General features: G+C 40.5%; 1 protein-coding gene across 1 annotated transcript; it reads left to right on the top strand.

Moving 5' to 3' along the window:
* Positions 1-5,276: 5,276 nt before the first annotated feature.
* On the top strand, positions 5,277-17,144 carry KBTBD8 (kelch repeat and BTB domain containing 8). Its single transcript, XM_050957398.1, has 4 exons — positions 5,277-5,379; positions 7,717-7,927; positions 10,268-11,382; positions 13,593-17,144. The coding sequence occupies exons 1-4, from the start codon at positions 5,364-5,366 to the stop codon at positions 14,054-14,056; spliced, it is 1,806 nt and encodes a 601-aa protein (XP_050813355.1). The 5' UTR covers positions 5,277-5,363; the 3' UTR covers positions 14,057-17,144.
* Positions 17,145-21,342: the final 4,198 nt, after the last annotated feature.

Below are 21,342 nucleotides of genomic sequence, written 5' to 3' on the forward strand. Positions count from 1 at the left end.
TTTGAACTGGAGAGGTTCCACTATTTTATTAAGTTGGAAAAACTTCCATGAGCTAAGTGCAACTTAAAAAAAAAAAGTCCCAGGGGACTGGAATCTGGAGTCTGTGTGATGCTGCCCTCAACAGCCTCTGTTTCTTGTTTTCCTGCATTGATGCAATCTGCCAGCTGTGGAAATCAGAGACACAGAGCTGGAGTCCCTGCTGAATCCCCACACGACCCAGGGAATCAGTTACTATGGCGCTGTTATGCCTTTACGTCACCATCAGAATAATTAATAGGAGCAGCATCTCCAGGAGCAACATCATTCTGAATGGCTATAGCCAACTATTCAACAACATAATCATGTCCTCCGAATACCTGACTGACCAGCATAATGTCCCTCTAAGTAGAAAAAAGATAGGACTTGTTGTCAAATAATATCAGCCCCAATTTTTACTAGACACTGACAGAACCTGGCAGTTCCCTCTGGCTCTCTAGATCCCAGATTAATTAAACATAGCAATCCTTATTGTTTGTTCCCGCCCTGGCCCTTCATGCTGGTTTTGTGTCTTGAAGGGGCCAATCAAAGGATGGAAACAGCTCTCAGGACATACGTACCCCATTGCTGTGGCTCAGAGAAGAGCCATGGAGATGATAAAAGGACTGGAAAACATGAAGTGAGGGACATAAGGATCTCAATCTGTTTATTTTAATAAAGAGAAGGTTAAGGGGTGATTGATCACAGTCTGTAAGTGCCCATATGGCAAACAGAAATTTGATAATAGACTGTTCTTTGATCTAAGAGACAAGTTTAAATGGCTGGAAGTTGAAGCTAGGCAAATTCAAACTGGAAAGAAGGTGTGAATTTTTAACAATGAGAGTAATTTACTACTGGACCGACTTCTCAAGCATCATGGTGGATTCTCCATCACTGGGAATGTTTAAATCAAAACTGGGTGTTGCTCTAAAAGCTGTGCTTTAGTTTCAGGGAAGTCGTATGGCTTGTGTTGTATAGGAGGTCAGACTAGATGATCCCAATGGTCCTTTCTGCCTTTATAATCTGTTGGTAAGGGGGCTCGCCCCCCATCCTCATGAACCCTCTTGGTGTAGGAAGGGAGAGGAAGGAGCATTGTCAGAGCACATGGACTCTAGCTATTCTCAGCAGTCCATACATGCTAGACTATTGTTGTAGCCTAACCGTAAGTGAGAGCTGCTCTGAGGTTGCCTGAGAATATAGGAAGCACAAAGGTGACTTTAAGCCCCTTTTCCAACACCCTTCTGCTCCAATCCTTCTTAAAGTGCAAGAACAGAGACCCAGGGCCAACCAACTGTTGCCACACAGAGGCTTTGATTCTAGGTTGCTCTAATCCTGCAGAGGGGGGCTAGTGGAAAAGATGGCTTAAAACCACAGTGCCCTGCCAATATTCTCCTCCACTTTGTTTCTCTGGTAATTGGGACAAGGAAGGACTCTTCAAGCATTTCCCTTTACAGTTTCACTTTGTGTGGTTGAGACACAGTCTTGAAATCTATCAGATGTTCTAACAATGAACGTTTCCTATACATTCAAATAGTAGATGAACTGGGTACAGGACCATCGAGAACATACCGAGCACTTAGAATTGGGTTTTTCACATCAGCAAAGATTTTCCTTCTCTTAATCATCTGTAGGGCATAATGTGGAGAGATTCCAGTACAATTCTCTTTAACTTCTAACTCATCCTTGGTGCTTGCAGTAGCAAGATTGTCATTTCTTAATTCTACTGTTTCACATCACCACGGCAATTCTGAGAGCTGGTTAATCAAACATCCTTTCTGGCAAGCATATTTCTGTCTGAAATAAATTCAGTATTTCCTCCAGGAAGATTGATATCCCAGATCTGAGTTAATAAGTTACTAAAGAACTTTCCATCACTTTCTGATGGAATTTGCTCTGGCAGAACAGTCAGTCTTGAATTTTGAATACTTGTGTGGTTTTCAAGGAGACCAGTTCTGCTCAGTAGTCTAACTATTTCATTAAAAATGGCATCTTATCTGGTGATCAGCTCAACCCAAAGCCCTGGATCTGAACAATTTGAAGAAAGAGAGGTTGTTTCAGAATCAGACCATGATCTGAATTTTGCAGCCAGCCCCTATTTCTATGGTGGATGCACCAAATACTGTACTTAATTTGTGGATGCAGCCAGGTACTGAAAAATGTAAGTGATCAAACTATGTGTGCAAACAATGTTCTTTCCCCCCTATGATCAGCATATTCACAAATATATGAAAAAATGTTCTTCCTCTTCATTTAAAACTTCTCCTCTCCCTTCTTACTCCTTCCTCCACTTGGCATCCTAACCCACTTGGCTTCCTCACAAGAATGAGAGAGAAGTAAATGATCTTAGTCTACTTTTCTTTTGCAGGCAAGACTCCTGGTGAAGTTAGTGGGAGTTCTGCGCGCACAAGGAGGATCAGGCTCTAAGTTTAAATATGATACTTTTATTTTTTAAAAATAAAGTTGTAATCACTTGTAAAATAAAGGGCTTAGAATTAAAGTCACTTCTGAGCCATAACCATATCATCCCTATTTTTGGATTGTGGGACTACTGAATGGTAAATAACACTTTTCCCATAAAATATTTCCATCTGGTATGTTTTCTTGCTGAGCTATATGATACTACTGCTATTTAACAAATATGTAAAGCTATGGGTGTAGCAAATTTTTTATCCACCAAAAACATCATAGAGGTGAGCTGTTGTAAGAAGAAATGTTTCCTCTGTAAAGTATCAGATTAAATGATATATCTGTATTAAAAACACTCTCCATTTCATTCCTTCGTTTTGTACACTAATCCAGACAAGCCAGAGTCTCCACACCAAACAAAATGACACACTGAGGACATAATGCAGGTGATATCTGCAGTCAGAGAAGGACAAATATATGAGGATGTCATTTGCTAAAAGGTAAGAGTTGTAGCTATTCTCCCTTCACCTTCATTTTATATAGCTCTGGTCAATTTCACAGGCTTTACTAGTACTGAATGGGGAAATTGGAAAACTGCAGAATCGATTTGCAGGAATGAAGTTCTATTTTCTTTTACATCTCTTTCATCAGAGTCACTATCATTCCTGTGTTGCGTGGTATGATTATTGACAGCAGCCTGGGCACTGCTGATAATTGCTAACAGAGGGTAAAGCCATTCCCGGCAAGAGAAAGTAGAACCCTGTAAGCAGCAGTCATGACATAGAACAGTAGGGTGACCAGACAGCAAGTGTGAAAAATTGGAAAGGGGGTGGGGGGTAATAGAAGCCTATATAAGAAAAAGACCCAAAAATCAGGACTGTCTCTATAAAATTGGGACATCTGGTCACCCTATAGAACAATACTATTTTTACCTTCAATGTATGCTTCTGCAGGACATCAGTAATGCACTTATTTAACTATTTCTGAGATTTAAAGGTAAATACTTTATTTTCTAAGATCTTACTTTAAAATAATGGTGCCTTTCTTTGCTTGTCTTGTGTATACCAAAAAAATAAATAAATACATAAAAATATTAAATTTACAAAGCATTACACTTCTCCGCTTACCATAGAACAGCAGACCTTGTTAAATTAAGGAAAGAGAAAAACTTATCAGCATCCTAAATATTTTTAGAATTTAGAATCCATTTACCCTGCTGTTCACAAAAGGAAAACAGTTCTGTACCTTCCTTCTGATAACCATTCAAGTCACAAAAGTGAAACTTGGTTCATTGTTGTTTTCTCCAATTAGGCTATCATTTGGTTATTGCAAACAACTCCAAACAAAATCGCGAGCCTCCAACCACTAATCTCTATTCAGAAAAGGAGATTGTGCGTTGTACTGTTCTAGCTCATTGACAACAAAACAGTTTTTTTTTAAATTAGTTCAGTTGCTTCTTTACTAGTAACTACCATAGCACCTAGGAACTCCAGTCAAGGACCAAGATCCCATTGTGCTAGGGACTATACAAACATAGAAAAGATGGTCCCTGCCCCAAAGCACTTACAATTTAATTAAACCTTTTTTAGCTGTTTTTTACTGAAAAATCAACATAATGCAATGAAGTTCTTACCGACTGTATTATCCAATTAGTATTATACCACTGACCATATCCCCTATAAATAGTGTTGGGAATATTGCCATTGTTTCTATTTCTGTTTCATGCTCCTTGTGGTCTTCTCCAGTAAATGTAGCAATTTTTGCAGAGCTAAACAACTTGGGACCTTGGAGGGATTAGTTTTAATAAGAAAATTTGTTTCCAAGTCTGGAACTGCAACCACATGCAGGAGGACTGTGCCTTTGTGAAGCCTCACTGAAGTCAGCCAGTCTCTGGGTGGGCACAGATATCTGGACCAGAGCCCAATCCTGCTTTGTTGTTTGGCCACTATCTTGCAAACACTTGGGCATATGCTTAACTTTCCTACTGTGAGTAGTCTTGTCAAAAAGCACAAAAAATCATGAGCTGGCAAGTGAAGGTTTTCCCTCTTAGTGAGTCTGTATATGTAGAGTCTGTCCTAAGTCCTTTACTCTCCCATGGCCTCTGTTTTCTGCACAGAGGAAAGGAGCTGAGTGAATCTGAGGAGGAAGAGGAGGTGTGGCAGGGTATGTGGTGCAGTCACGGTTTGTCTATAGGGGAAATCGCTCAGAATGGCAGCTAAGCTGGGCCCAGGAGCTGGCGCGGGAGAAGCGTGCTGGGTGGAGAGTTGGTGTGGGAGAAGTGCCCCTATTCCAGTAGCTGGTGCAGGGCAAGCGCGCTGGGCCAGGAGCTGCCATGCGTTCAGTTCCCATTTCAGCGAGTCACACAGTCACTGCCCCGTGCCCAGTTGCCAACTCTCCAGGAGTGGCCGGGAGTCTCCAGGAACGCAAGCTCAGTCTTGAATGGAAGATTATGTCATGTGAGGAAATCTCCAGGAATACATCCCACCCCAATTGGCAACCCTCCTAGCCCTCATCCCTGTGCCTGGGCCGGGCGAGGGGGATCTAGCGGTCCTGCCAGCTACCCCAAGGATCCGGGACCATCTCCCCCCGCGCTCAGGAACGCTGGACAGGATACAGGGGCGCGGCTCGGGTCCAGGTCCCGCGCCTCAGCCACCTGCTGCGAACTACAATTCCCAGCGGTACCCCCGCGGCGGGCCTCAGGAACTACGGATCCCAGCATGCACCGCGCGCGGAAACCCAACCCACCCGTCCCAGCGCGTGGGGAGGGGAAAAGACTACATTTCCCTGCATGCACTGCGATCCCCGGCCAATCAGCACGTTGTAACTTGGCTGGTGGGGGGGAGGCTGGTTGGCTGGCGAGGCAGTATCCGCACCCCGGAGAGGAGCAGGGCAAAGCGGCCCCGGCCGTGACATTTCCTTCGCTCGCAGCCCGGACCCCGAGAATGGCAGCGCTGGGAGGTCGGTGCGGCCGGGCCGGCGGAGGGGTGTCTGGGCGAGGGGGCCGAGCTGGGTGTGAGGGGGCCGAGCTGGGGGTGTCTGAGGGGGGCAGAGCTGGGAGTGTCTGAGGGGAGGGTGTCGGGGGGGCAGAGCTGGGTGTGAGGGGGCCGAGCTGGGGGTGTCTGAGGGGGGCAGAACTGGAGGTACCTGGGGAGAGGGTGTCGGGGGGGCAGAGCTGAGGGTGTCTGAGGGGGGCCAGAACTGGGCGTGCCTGGGGGCGGGTGTCTGAAGGCAGAGTAAAGGGGAAGAGAATTGTGGGTGGAGTGCTTGGGGAGTAGTATGTGGGGGAGAGTGTCTGGTTGGGCATGCAGATTTGGGGGTCTAACTAAGGGGAGAATGAGGCAGAAGCAGTAATGTGGGGGGTCAGAGTGTGTGGGGTGCTACCCGAGGGGAATATATGTTGGGGCGGACAGAGTGAGGATGGGAGCAGAGGTGAGCAGTCATGGAACTGATTGAAAAGGGAGATGAGGGAGAGAGCTGGTGGGAGGAGTTTCCAGGTCAGTGGTGTCAAATCCTGCAAATAAAGAAGCTGAGATGCAGGAGTGGGAAGCTATATGTTGCCAATTCTATTTGTATCAGGAGCTCCTTTGGTTTTGCACGTTGGTTAGGCGACTGGCAGGTGGGAGAGTTGTTTTGGACTTGTCCAGTGTTGGGTATATGGGATTTTTCATTCCCGTCTCACACCTACAGAAGGAAGTGTATCTTTCCTGCAGCTCTCCGAGTTTGTGTTGTGTCTCGAGGCATGAGGAAGGATTGGAGTTGAACTAAGGCCTGGTCTACGCTGGGGGGAAGGGTGGATCGATCTAAGTTAGGCAACTTCAGCTACGTGAATAATGTAGCTGAAGTTGATGTACTTCGATCTACTCTGCGGTGAGTCGACTGCTGCCGCTCCCCTGTCGACTGCCTGTGCCTCTCGCGCAGGAATTGATGGGACTACCAGAATCGATGGGAGCGTGCTCAATGGGCAATTTTTTGTGTCTAGACTAGACTTGATAAATCAACGCCCACTGGATCAATCGCTGCCTGCTGATCCGGCGGTAGCATAGACATACCCTTAGAAAAGTGTTGCTATTTTTTATTGAGTAGCATCACTGATTGTTCTCAATACTAAACAAGGACAGGTGGCTCACCTGTACTGAGGAACATGCACTCTAGTTTAGAATATCAGAATTGTCATGTCTTAGTGCTGTGGTGAGACTCTTTTATTGAATACTCATTTTAAGGGAAGTACTTAAAGTTCTTTCTGGAAAAAGGAGTGTTTTTTGAGAATTGGTTTGAGAGTGATTCAATGAGATATTGAAAATTTTAGGCCCTAAGCCTGCCAGCAGATTCTTGTGCACATCAGAGCCCTATTGGTTTTACTGGGACTTGTGGGAGCAAGGTTGTGTCTGACTTTTGAATAGGGAAACATTGCAGCACACTAGCACAAGACAGGATTTAAATCTCCTATCCATCTTGTCTTTTTAAAATGTATTTAGCCCTGAATGCCATTATGACCATTTTCTGTGCAGTCAGCAGCATTATCCGACTTGCAGTTTTCAACACTTCATCTTTCCTGTTGAGCTTTCCTTTGTTGTTGTTGAACAGAAGACTTGTTTCCCTTACGAAACAGGTTGTTGTGCTGGAAACATTGCTCAATTTTCCTTTTGGGCTTTACCTTATTAGGAATCATCAGATATTTTCAGAAATGTACAGTTTATCATTTCTTTTCACAATAGATGTCGAGTTCTTTCACATTTGATTAATAATTTTAAGTACTAACCAAATAATTTTTGTAAAATACATATTTATATACAGTGTTATTTAATATTTATGGCTGTGCGTACTTGCTATTGAAAATGTAAACTGTATTTTAGTTCTGTAATCTTGCCAGTTATTTGGAAATGTCAGTAGCCAATGTTTATTTCCCATTTAATTGTTAAGCACGTACATAAGTGTTTGGAGAATTGGAACCTGAGTCACTGACTTGTTTCATTCTTTTGTAAAATTGGGATAATAAAATACTTCATATAGATCAACAAGGATTGGGAGAACTGGGTGAAAGGTTATATATTATATAAGTGCAAAATATTTATCATGTGACTGTTTCATCTTAAAGTTGATAGGTGTAATGTACAGATTTATCCACATAGGAGATTGTGGAATTTAGAGAAATGAGGAAACTCAAATTAATAGTTATTCTTAATGCTGATATATGGTGTATTTGTGTTAATATGGATATATTTTTGATAGTGTGCTCCGTTGCTTTTTCTTTATTGCAATACCAGTAAGACTATTTTGTTTTTGTTTTTTAAATAGAACTAAGTAAGTTTTCACAAACGCTGAATGGAATTCCTTCTTCAAACACAGTCAGCAGTGGAATGGATCCGTTTCATGCTTGCAGTATTCTCCAACAACTTAAAACAATGTATGATGAAGGACAGCTGACAGATATTGTAGTGAAAGTTGATCATGGGAAGACATTTTCCTGTCATAGGAATGTTCTTGCTGCAATCAGTCCTTATTTCAGGTATAGTATGTAGGTCCCTGCACTAGTATTTACCAAGTGCAAAATCACTTCTATAACTTATTAAATAATATTTTGATTATTGATAGCAGTTATAAAACGTATACCCATCTGCAGCTGTATTCTATGTAACTTCTGCTAGTGATGACATTTCAGATTTAATAAACATCTCTCTTTTTTTAATGATCTCTTCCAATTTGCTTTTAAAATGAATGAAAAGGCAGCACCTGTATTTTTAAGGAAACTTACTTTGGAAATGATTTCATCTTCATGTTGTCTTTTTTTTTAAAAAAACACTTCTCTGTGGGAGATCCATTCCATGTTTTTTTATCATCATATCATTCAAAAATGTTTTATCTTTCCTTCTTAACATCATTCAGACATTTTAGCATACTGACATGCAATGCATTACAACTTATGATCCTGGGTTGAGCGTGCAGACTGGAAATTCGAGAGAACCTATTTATATATGTAAATTGAGCTAACTTGATATGGAATTAATGAGACACAAACATGAAACTCCAGACTGTCATTTCTGAGTCACTTGTAAGAGTACTACAAGTGCACTTTATATTTAGGTAACTGACCGTGACAGCATTATGTGAATGATGATCAGATATGTGCTCTTAGTAGGATTGTCAAGCAATTTAAAAAATTGATTGCAATGAATCATGCTGTTAAACAATAATAGAATACCATTTCTATCAATATTTTTGGATGTTTTCCACATTTTCAAATATTTCAATTTCCACACAAAATACAAAGTGTACAGTGCTCACTTTATAATTATTTTTTATTATAAATATTTGAACTGTGTAAAAAAAAATATTTTTCAATTAACTTAATACAAGTATTGTAGTGCAATCTTTTTATCATGAAAGTTGAACTTACAAATGTAGAGTTATGTACAAAAAATACCTGCATTAAAAAATAAAACCATGTAAAACTTTAGAGCCTATAAGTCCACTCAGTCCTGTTTCTTGTTCAGCCAATCACTCAGGCAAAAAGTTTGTTTACATTTGCGGGAGATAATGCTGCCCACTTCTTTTTTACAATGTCACCTGAAACTAAGAACAGGCATTCACATGGCACTGTTGTAGCCAGCGTCACAAGATATTTACATGCCAGATGCGCTAAAGATTCATATGTCCCTTCATGCTTCAGCCACCATTCCAGAGGACATGAGTCCATGCTGATGGATTCTGCTCGATAACGATCCCAAACTGTGCAGACCAACACATGTTCATGTGCTGAGGCAGATACCACTACAGAAGGTTGATTTTCTTTTTTGGTGGTTCGGATTCTGTAGTTTCTGCATCAGAGTGTTGATCTTTTAAGACTTCTGAAAGCTTGCTCCATACCCATCACGCTCAGATTTTGGAAGACACTTCAGTTTCTTAAACTGTGGGCCAAGTGCTGTAGTTGTCTTTAGAACTCTCATGTTGGTTCCTTCTTTGCATTTTGTCAAATCTGCAGTGAAAGTGTTCTAAAAACAAATGTGCTGGGTCATCATCATCTGGGACTGCTATAACATGAAAAGTATGGGAGAATGCAGGTAGAACACAGAGCAGGAAACATACAATTCTCCAAGGCGTTCAGTCACAAATGTAATTAATGTATTTTTTTAACGAGCATCATCAGCATGGAAGCATGTCCTCTGGAATGGTTGGCTGAAGCATGAAAAGGCATACGAATGTTTAGCATATTTGGCACATGGCTGGCTACAAAAGTGCCATGTGAACATCTGTTCTCACTTTCAGGTGACATTGTAAATAAGAAGTGGGCAGCATTATCTCCCGAAAATATAAACAAACTTGTTTCTCTTAGTGATTGGCTGAACAAGAAGTAGGATCGAGTGGACTTATAGGCTCTAAAGTTTTACATTGTTTTGTTTTTGAGTGCAGTTATGTAACAAAAAATCTACATTTTGTAAGTTGTCCTTTCACGATAATGAGATCGCTCTACAGTACTTGTATGAGGTGAATTGAAAAATACTATTTATCATTTTACAGTGTAAATATTTGTAATAAAAATAATATAAAGTGAGCACCATACGCTTTGTATTCTTTGTTGTAATTGAAATCAATATATTTGAAAATGTAGAAAAACATCCCAAATATTTCATAAATTTCAGTTAGTATTCCATTTTTTAACAGTGCGATTAAAACTGCAACTAATTGCGATAATTTTTTTTTCAGTTAATCACGTGAGTTAACTGCAATTAATCGACAGCCCTAGCTGTTAGAATGGCATGCACGTTATGATAAACTATATTACAGTTATCTTTAGACCTGTAGATAGAAGGTAATTGAAAATAAACTGCTAAATATTTTTCTTTTGTAGATCTATGTTCACTAGCGGCCTTACAGAAAGTACCCAGAAAGAAGTTCGTATAGTTGGTGTTGAAGCAGAGTCAATGCATTTAGTATTGAACTATGCATATACCTCCAGAGTAATGCTGACAGAGGCCAATGTCCAAGCTTTGTTCACTGCAGCTAGTATCTTCCAGATCCCTTCTGTACAGGACCAGTGTGCTAAATATATGATCAGTCATTTGGACCCACAAAACTCTATTGGGGTGTTTATCTTTGCTGATCACTATGGTCATCAGGAGCTCAAAGACAGATCACAAGACTACATTCGTAAAAAGTTTCTGAGTGTCACCAAAGAACAAGAGTTTCTCCAGTTGAGAAAAGACCAACTTATAAGTATACTGGACAGTGATGACTTAAACGTAGACAAAGAAGAGCATGTTTACGACAGCGTTATAAGATGGTTTGAACATGAACAAAATAAAAGAGAAGTGCACCTTCCAGAAATATTTGCCAAATGCATCCGAATGCCTCTGTTGGAAGAAACATTTTTAGAGAGACTCTCTCCCATGTTTGCAAAGGCTATAGCCAAAAGCTGTGTACACAAGGGACAACCTAGTACCAATGGGTATACCCAACGGCTTGGAATGACTGCTTCTGAAATGATCATATGCTTTGATGCTGCCCACAAACACTCAGGAAAGAAGCAAACAGTGCCTTGTTTAGATTCAGTCACAGGGAGAGTATTTAAACTATGCAAACCACCAAATGATTTGAGGGAAGTTGGAATTCTTGTATCACCTGATAATGATATTTACATTGCAGGAGGCTACAGGCCAAGCAGCAGTGAGGTCTCCATAGACCACAGAGCAGAGAGTGACTTTTGGATGTATGATCACTCTGGCAATAGATGGCTACCTAAGGCTCCTTTGCTACGAGCCAGAATAGGCTGCAAACTGGTTCACTGCTGTGGTAAACTGTATGCAATAGGTGGTCGTGTTTATGAAGGAGATGGCCGAAATTCACTAAAATCTGTGGAGTGTTACGACAGCAGAGAGAACTGTTGGACAGCTGTCTGTCCAATGCCTGTAGCAATGGAATTTCATAGTGCTGTGGAATATAAAGAGAACATCTATGTTTTACAGGGTAAGGTGCTTTAACTGTGTAAGCAATTTTGTTTTATCAGTAGGGAAGGGAGTTGTCTCGTTCCAGTGCTTCTACTCCTTTGAACTTCCTAAATTGGTCACTTCCTGCAGATTTTAAGAGTGCCAGAGGAGTAGGGAACCGAGAAAATAGAGGTGTGGGAGAACAGAAGGCAGATTGGAGGGGCAGTGGAGAATGGAAACATGACATTGCTGCTCAAAGTGGGGGCAGCAGTTCCACCTCTTGTATCTTTAAGAGGCTCATTGTGAGGGGGAACTTACCCTCCTTTTTGCCTCCACACCCCATGTAATCTGTAGGCTTACTGGGGGCTTTTACAACCTCTCCCCACTTCCTGAGAGGCTTAGTAAGCTCAGTACAGCTGGTCAGAAAACTTTGATCCATGGCGGAAAAAAAATCCAGTTCTTGACCACCTCTGACAATGGGCCTCCTATTTTAGCACAAGGTTATACAAGGTGAAGGAGAATTGGAGTAGATTAAACAGACTTCATGAAATTGTGATTGTTTACAAACACTAGGGATGTGTTGTCTAAAATGGAGTCTACAAGTAAGCCCAAGGAGCAAGAGATTTTACAGTGAAGGGGAAATGCTGAAGAACTTGACTGAGTTTACCAGTAGGATACGCAGCAGTCTGTTCTGAGATCCTGAATTCATTATAGTGATGTCAACTACTGTGCCATAATTAAAGGCCTCAGTTATTTTGTTATTAAACCATTACAATGGAATTATATTATTCTGCTGTAAGAATATATGCAGACCTAATTGTAACATACTTCATAGAAATGTAGGACTGGCAGGGACCTTCATAGGTCATCTAGTCCAGTCCCCTGCATTGAGGCAGGACTAAGTATTATGTTGACCATCCCTGGTAAGTGTTCGTCTAACCTGTTCTTAAAAACCTCCAATGAGGGAGTTTCTACAATCTTCCTAGGTAATTTGTTCCAGTGCTTAGCTACCCTTACAGTTAGGAAGTGTTTTTCTAATGTCTAACCTAAATCTCCTTTGCTGCAATTTAAGCCCATTAATTCTTGTCCTCTCCTCAGTGATTAAGAACACTTTCTCACTTTCCTCTTTTGTAACAACCTTTTATGTACTTGAAGACTGTTATGTCCCTGCTCTGACTTCTCTTCTCCAGATTAAACAAACCCAGTTTTTTCAATCTTTCCTTGGTCATATTTTCTAGACCTTTTAATCATTTTTGTTGCTCTCCTCTGGACTTTCTCCAATTTGTCCACAGCTTTGCTGAAGTGTGGTGCCCAGAACTGGACACAGCCAAGAACTGGCTTTGTAGAATTTGAGATGATTATTTGAGTGGGAGGCCCAGGATCTGCAGAGAAATCCCACACCATCTCTAAGCACCCGTAGAGGCTAAGGGGCTCAATATGTCAGTCCTGGGCCTTATGTTGGCTACTTTTCCTGACAGGCTCCCCTCTCTGTTCTTGCCAATCTTTGTGAAGGGCAAACCACAAAACATGCTGACAGCTCAGCATTACTTCCAGAGGGAGAAGAAACCAATGTAGGTTTGCAGGAAGGCAATATTGCAAATCAGTGCCATGATTCCCTCCCAGCTGCACACCACAGCTGCACTGGGTGGGACTGATAGGATTCCGTGGGATCTGTAGAGAATTCTGCAGAGTGGTTTCTTTCTCTGTTTTATTGCTCTTGGACTGAGCAGAGAGAGCCAAATTTTGTTAGCGAAAAGCACGCGGCAGTGTGTCAGTCTGGAGTTTCAGCTAGAATTCTGAGTTTACCATCTTTTTATTCAGGTTTAAATCAAATGACCCTTAGGGTGTGTCTTATTGAAAGGGAGTGCTAGGGGTAGATTTGGTGCAATGCATAGAATGTTCTTCTGTTAATGTTTTATTTCAGCCTGTTGCTTAAAAATCTACACTCATTTTATTAAAGGCTTGTAACAGCAAGTATGTCACCTTTAACTATTTTTCTGAAATAACTGATTGATAGAAAATGTATAGAATTTTTTTAGTGAAATATGAGAGTAACTTCCTAGTGGAAACTTCCAAATAAGAGTGTTGTTGCTCACAACTTACAGGATGCACGAGAATGCACCTATGCAGCTTTTGCTGTTGGATGGTTCTGTGGGTTAACTTGATGCTTACACAAATAAAGAAGCTAATCCATTGTGCTACCCCAGCCCCCTGTTACACTTGTGGTATTTTTTGTTTTTGTCTCTGTAGGAGAATTTTTCCTCTGCTATGATCCACAGAAAGATTACTGGGTTTTTTTAACCCCAATGACTGTGCCTAGAATCCAAGGCTTGGCAGCTGTATACAATGACTCCATCTACTACATCGCTGGAACCTGTGGAAATCATCAGCGTATGTTTACCGTAGAGGCCTATGACATCGAGCTAAATAAGTGGACTAGAAAAAAGGACTTCCCATGCGATCAGTCCATTAATCCATATATTAAACTGGTACTCTTCAAAAACAAACTCCATTTGTTTGTCAGAGCCACTCAAGTCACTGTTGAAGAACATGTTTTCAGAACCAGCAGGAAGAATTCACTCTATCAGTATGATGAGGTTACTGACCAATGGCAAAAAGTGTATGAGACTCCAGATAGGCTTTGGGATTTAGGCCGGCATTTTGAATGTGCTGTTGCTAAGTTGTATCCGCAGTGTCTTCAGAAAGTTATTTAATTTTATTTGGTAACAAGCCTTAGTGATTTCAGTGGTATCTGATGTTAGAGAAAACATGTCTTAAAAGAAAACAAAAAAATTGTCAGTATTTAATGTAAGCTGAAAGAGACAAGTTTTTTGTACATGGGGATGGGTGCTCTTTAAAGGTTGCAGGCTGGGGAGGGAATTACTGGTTCATTTTAAAATTGCTGATATTTTCCAGGGGAGCAAGAAGTAGGTTACAAGTGCAATTATCAGCATTTTTTTCTGGTAAACACTTGATCATGTCATTCTTGAGGGGTGTTTTTGTGATAAAAGTAAACAAAGAATAGAAGAGCCAGGATAACTATGCACTACAATGAAAGAAAATTAGCATTAATAGCTAAGGACATCCAAGCTATTGAAGTGACTTTTTTTTTTTTTTTTTTTTTTTTTTTTTTAATACGGGTAAAATCCTGAGGCAATATCACTTGGTCTTTAGTTTAGATCAACTGAAAGTACATAGAGGAATGCTAGCTCCTGATTCTTTTTTTTATTTGTACTGTTTTGAAGTCAACTAAAGTGTTCATAATGTTGTTTGTGCACTACCTTAGTTTGGGAGAAATATTGAAGCTGGAAGCAGAACATGAAGTATATTTGTCTGAAACACAGGAGGTCTACTATCATTTTCTATCTGTGTGCTTTGTTAAAATCAAGCAACAGTATAAATAGCTATTTTCTGCCAATTAAATGTAGTGCTTGAAAAGCAGTTTTGACACTGCTATAAAACATTTTCCATCCCATAAAGGGCTTAAACCCAAAAGTTGATGGTGCTAGTACATTTTAATACTTGTATGTCTGAAATGAATGCCAACCCTACACCACTATTTAAAACAGCCTGCTATTATTAATGGAGTCTCTTCTTAGGACCCTATCCTGCCATTGTGGAGTTGTTGTTTTTTTAACATATTTTTACTGCAGTGCAAGTTCCTGCACAGAATGATGACAGGATATGGCCTTAGTGGCTATTAATTTTGTGGAGAGCTCATGCTGCTTCTCATAAAGTGTTTGCGTGTGCTCAAGTAATACTGAAAAATGTGGCTTAACTTGATTATTCTCCTTTTTCCAAACCCCCACTTGACCTTTCACTATTCTGTTCTGACCTATAATGTGAAAAATTTTGCACTACTGAGCTGTCTTCATGATCTGATTTATTAAAACAAAGTTGTCCACAGAAATCCTTGGTTTAAAGAATTTTAAATGCAGGTGTAGAATAAGGATTCAATATATTATAACACTTTCTCTGTGGATTGAACATCTTATTTTTCTAATGACAAAGTAGGCTTAAAGTTTAGCTTCTTCTTCAGTTATTAAAACTGGATGTAAAAGGGAAAAGTTTAATCCTAGAGCTCATATCAGCTCTACTGTGCCAGGTGTGTAATTTGTTGCAAATCTTGTTCTCTCCAGAGTGAGGCATGTTGTATCTTCCTAAATATTTAACTGATTAACTTCTCAAATTGAGGAAAAGGAAAGCTGATTTATTTTAAATTGATAATGGTAAGCATTGTAGCAAAGGATGGCCATTATCTGGATTAACAGCTGTTTCCATAAACCAAATGTTTCACTCAGTAATAGTTTAACACCCTGGCATAGCTGTTGAGAGATTTTGGATAACATTGACTCAGTGTATGGCCTTGTTGTCACAAAGTAGGGTTTCTTTTTTAAAGAAACAAACTCACTTGGTTTTGTTTTTTAAATCTTGCACAAAATATCAAAAAACGAACTGTGAAAACTAAAAGGAAAGAAAAAAGCCTCTTTGCATTTACATACCTCATTGTTCAGAGATTGACCAGACTGCTTCTTTTAGATGTGGGTGCTGGAACATCCCTGAAACTGTTTAAGATCGAGAGCATATGCATAGTCGCTAAGATTGCATTTTTAAACAATGTTAAGGTATGTGGTTTCTCTTTTTTAGTTCCTTCAAGATACTATTGTTATCCACAGCCAACAATAAGAATTTTTCTTATAAGGCTATTTCCATGGCTTTTTTTTACATTTTCCATAGTCCTTGGCTAGCTCTGTTTGTGCTATTGTAGGACTCTAGCTGCAAGCTTTCTGAAGCACCCTCCCTTACAGTATTGCATTAGTGTGTAAAACTTTTTTCTTCCAAAAAGTGTTACGTAACTTTTTGTTGTTTTTTTAAAAGCTTGGTTGACTATTTACCAGATTTCTTGCTGCTTTTTGACAATCTTCTATATTTATTTAGTAGAACAAATTTCAGTATATTACTTGAAAATATTAAATAGAATTTTGAGTTAACAATTGACTGGTCATGTGATGTATAGAAGTACAATATGCTGTGGTTAATTCTGCAGTAGGTTTGTTAATTTTGTTTATCTGCACTAAAGTACGAAGATCTCCATTTTCTTTAACTATTCAAAATAAGATTGTGATCCAAGACTGTAATGGGCTTAAAAGTTAAATCCTGGAACTTGCATAGGAGTAGAAAATACTGAATCTTATGCATGAATAATTTGTTTAAACAGAAATAGAGCTGAGACATTTTGCCACTTCTTAAATGCTTTTAAATTCTTTAGAAGTCAGATAATTGATAAAGTCTTGTTGTAGCATCAGACTTTAAAAATAAACTTGCACAGTTTGAGAACAATTGATTAAAACCGCACCAAAGGTACTCGTGGCTCGCTGCATCCTCTCTCTGCCCATTTATCGTCTCTTCTGCTCTTGTTTAGACTGCCCTTATTAAATTGACACTTACACTTATGCTGATACTTTAAATTTTAACATTCCCCCTCCCAATCTTATCAAAATACAAAATAATTTGTATTCCCCATTTTCTTCTAAATTTTGATGCTGACTAAATCGCTAAAACTGATCTTGGTGCAGGCATGTGTAGTGAGTATGATCTGCAAGAAATCGAAGAGCTCCCTGTTGCTGTTTAGAAATGGCATCCAATGTTCAGTGCTCAGGTATGTTAGTAAGAAGTACTGTAGTTCTATGAGGGCAAATGTGTGGATTTTTAAACATTTTGCCATAATTGCACAATTTTTGCATTTTTACTTAATGTCATGTTACGTTTCTTATAATAAAATAAACCTATTGTTGAAATACAGTGGACTTCAACAGTTTTTAATGATAAATGTCTTTAAAATGAAGTTGGTAGAGGCCGAGCAAGTAGAAATTCATCCATGTGCTCTCTTCCCAGCTCCACAGTTCTATATCCCAAATACTTGCCATCCCTGCACTTTGAGGCATCCTGTGGTGAGGGAAGCTGCTGGGGCCTCCGATATATCTCTGCTCCATACACGTAGGAATGTAGAGCAGCCAGTTACCACATTTGCCAGTGCAGGACCAGCTTGAAGGTCTCCTCGTTTTCCCCCCAACTCCCACCACCCCTTCCTTGGGCTGTTAAGATTTGAGCCAGTTTCGCAAGGCTGTTTATAATTTTGTTCAAAGTGTCCTTTTTGCTTTTTTTGCATAACACTCCCTATCTTAGGGTCACTGACTAAAACCTTGTATTGATCTTTCAAGCGTCCCTACGAAGTAGGGAAGTATTTCATAGGTAGTGAAAGAGAGGCCCAGTGTGGTCGAGGTCACATAGGAAGCCTAGACAGAACTGTGAATATAACTTACAGGGCTGGCTCCAGGCACCAGCATTCCAAGCAGGTGCTTGGGGCGGCAATCTGAAAGGGGTGTTTTTGCCCCTAAGCAGTGCGCTGAATTGCTGCCGCAGATGGCAGGGGCAGTCCGTGTGCTGTTAGGGCGGCAGGCGCGTTTCCGCAGCGATGGCAATTCAGTGGCAGCTTCTATGTTCAGCTGTCCGTGGCGGCACAGCTTCTGTCTTCTGGCTGAAGACAGAAGCTGCCGCTGAATTGCCATCGCCGCAGAAACACGCGTGCCACTCTAACAGCGCACGGACTGCCCCCACCGTCCGCGGCAGCAATTCGGTGCTCTGCTTGGGGCGGTGAAAATAATAGAGCCGACCCTGATAACTGATACCTCCTGCTCTTCGACTTTAACCACAAGTCCACCTTCTAAGTAACTAGTTAACTTGCAAAAACAGAAGAGGTTGTAGCACCCTTATCAGCACAGCACATTCTCCAAGATTTGTCTCCTTGTAACGAATTTCACAGCACTTAAAGCCACATTGGAGAATCTCTGCTTGTATGTTACACGGTTGGTTTGTGAGCCTTGCATTCTCACTCAAGGAAAGACGGCTGACCTAGTGCTGATGGGCTGGCTCCATTGCTTCCTGGGAAGGCAGTGTGAAGCTGTCAGTCCTGGGTGAGTGTGACCATGTGCTGACTGGAGCCTACTCTGAGCTTCAGTTTAGAATGTTCTGCCTCCCTCAGCAATACTCTGCAGCTCCCACTTGAAACCTGTTCTAGCTTTGGCACCCTTGCAACATGTTCTACGTTTCTGGGCATTTTTGAGTGACTCTTGGCGAGGTTTTGCCACTTGCCTTAATTAATGGTTGGCGTGTCCTTCCTCTGACAGTCGAGGTACCTTCCTCCCTTTCACCCTCCCTGCTCACAGGTACTCAGTGATGTTAGTGCCTTTTCTGTTCACAAACTTGCCAATGGTTGTAAGAGACTCGTGCTTGGGAGGGAGCTGTAGGAAGGGAAAGCCTCTCTTTGTCTTGTGTGGCTCAGGCTATACTGCAGGCAGTTCTGGCCATGCCTGAAAGGCTTCTGCCAAAACCTAGGAATATTTCCTATTGAAGTCCAAGCTAAAAGGCTGATCAAACCAGCATGGAGGAGGTCAGTGAAGTGTCAGTCTCTGTCCTCCTGTGTGTTTTGTATAGGACTGAATACATTAAGAGTAAACATTAAATTACTCTCCTCTCCAGTAGTTATTTCTCTGCTTCAGTCTCCACTTCCAATGTAGGTATATCTGCCAGTGCCCTATAGTCATCAGCTTTATCTGATGTGTTTTGTTCTCCACAGCTAAGCAAGTACAGAGTTCATGGGTATTTCCAAAGGATAGCAAAGGAACTATGAACAAAATTGGCTATAGAGTCATTCGGAGGAGAGGTTTCTATAAATGCCTGTAAATTTTCAGCCAGTGTAAAGGTTACTAACGGTACTTTTGGTTAAGAATAGTAAAAGGCACTTTTGGTTAAGAATAGTAAAGGAGATACCCAGGTGAAACTGGCAAGATGCTCCTGCAATGGACCAACCCCTTCCCTAAAAGAAATGCAAATTATTTTGATTTTCTTGCCCCCCTCCCTAAAAAAGACAAGACAAAACTCCCTAGAGGAAAACTGATTTTTCACCATGAGTCCCAGATGTTCCTTTAGTCCTTATGGAAAAAGAGAATATCAGAGAAAGGACCTTCCTCATCTACCCCCAAATAAAATATCCAACCTGGAAAAGTGAGCAGAACATGGGTTGAATGCTCAATCTCAGAAAAGGGATTCTTTAGTGGCTCACCCATTCTCCAGCTCCATGTCTCTGAGAGAGCTGTCAAGCAATGAGGGCAGGTTATTCTGTTTCCTGCAGCACTGAAGAATATATTCCTTGCCACACATTTCAATGGGAGCAGAGTTAGGGTCGTGCTACTATCCTCAGGCTTTTTAAAATTCAGTTGAAAACCTGCCACGCAACATGTAGGACTTAACACATTTCTTGTTTCAAATAAATAAAAATTACCTAGTAGACAAAGTTTCATTGGAACCATCTGCTATGGATGGACTTATGAAAGTTCAGCTAACTTTACATAGTCAGGATGCATTTTGAAAATGTTTCACATGGTTCAAACGTTAAGGGCTAGATTGTGTTCCTTATGTTAAACCTTGAGCAGAGGATGGTGTGGCTCTGTCGTAGGAGAAGTACAGGGAAGATTGATTGTGGCTCAGGCCTGCTTTTTGAGTTGGTGCAGCAGGGGAGGTTGGGCCGTGGTGTCTTTCTCCACCCCCAACCCAAAGCAGAAGTGAGCAGCCCCCACACTACTAGGACTGCTAGTGTGTCCTGCTCTGGAGGAAATGCTCCAGAAGATAGGAGGCTTCTTGTACATCCTTCCACAGCTAAGAGCAGTACGTAGTTTGGCCCTAATCTCATAATCCAAGTAGAGCAAATGGAAAAAGCTAGAACTTCCTCATTCTGATGAATAGACTCTGAACTGATAAAAGGACAAGGGCTCATTTAGTGCCCTAAGTGTTAGAGCAGCCCAGCAAAGATAACATAATACTTAGAATCCACCCACCAGAATAGTACCAAATAAATCCAGAAAGGAATATTTTCCGAACGCCAGTATCCCAGGCCGTATTCTGGTTTATAGTGACAATTTGCGATCTCTGCTCTACAGCTCCCTTACGTTTGCCTAATGCTGTCAGTGCATATTCTGAACATATTGGATCTACCTAATTAACAAAGAAAATCCCAAGACTGAATTTTCCAGAAACTTCATGCATATTGGTAGGATTAACTTGCTAGATGTTACCAAACAATTGACAGTCTAACCTATGCAGACACAGCAGGACATTTACTTTCTCAAAGAAATCTGTTCATATATTGAATTAGGGGTGGATAACTTCTGAAATAAAGCTTTTAATAAATATTTTGAATTCTTTCAACTAATTCAGATGGTCTCTATTCATGCTGTGTTAGTGATGGATTTCTGCAAATATGCTAATACACAAGTTTACTGGCAGGAATGTGTCATGAACAGAAAATTGTGCATTAATCTTGAGAGAATGTTACAGTAAAATACATTTTATGTTGTATGTACTCCAAAATCCTGATTTTCAGAGTTACTTTCCTCCACATAGGTGGGGTGGGAAGTACATCATAGCAAAGCTAACCAATACAGTTCCAATTTCAAATATTCAAAGTGGAAATATTTCTGGTGTTGGAATTTCAATGAAATCATGAAATTTGAAATAATGAAAAGGGGAAATACTTCAACGTAACTTTTGCAAATTTGCACCCTCTATATTTGTCAACTGACTAACTGATCTAACTTTTTTGATTTGTGAATTAAAAAAAAACTTTTTATCCTGAACACTGTTCTCAATGAACTGCATGCCGACAAGCCAGACTACAAGAACTGCTTATGGAAAATCTGGATAATTTAAAAGAAATACATTCTGCTTCAACATTTTGTGTACAGAAACAGGAAGAATGTGTCTAATCATTATAAATTATTTGCTCAGTTCTGTTTAGAATATGCATCCAAAAACCAAACTAAGTAATGCACCTTCTTTGGACGACTCTAAATGGCAGAGCCAGATAAAAGCAGTCATAAGAGTCTCTGGCCACTCTTCTTGTCTAACCTTTTCTTACTGTTATGCTCCTTTCAGCAATCACTCA

This window comes from Gopherus flavomarginatus, chromosome 6, assembly GCF_025201925.1.
Source record: "Gopherus flavomarginatus isolate rGopFla2 chromosome 6, rGopFla2.mat.asm, whole genome shotgun sequence".
In the NCBI taxonomy this organism is placed as follows: Eukaryota; Metazoa; Chordata; order Testudines; family Testudinidae; genus Gopherus; species Gopherus flavomarginatus.

Excerpts from the sequence above, each read along its gene's own strand:
- KBTBD8 (XM_050957398.1), top strand. Across the intron at positions 7,928-10,267 it reads GCAATCAGTCCTTATTTCAG|ATCTATGTTCACTAGCGGCC; the intron begins GTATAGTATGTA and ends TTTCTTTTGTAG. Across the intron at positions 11,383-13,592 it reads GAACATCTATGTTTTACAGG|GAGAATTTTTCCTCTGCTAT; the intron begins GTAAGGTGCTTT and ends TTGTCTCTGTAG.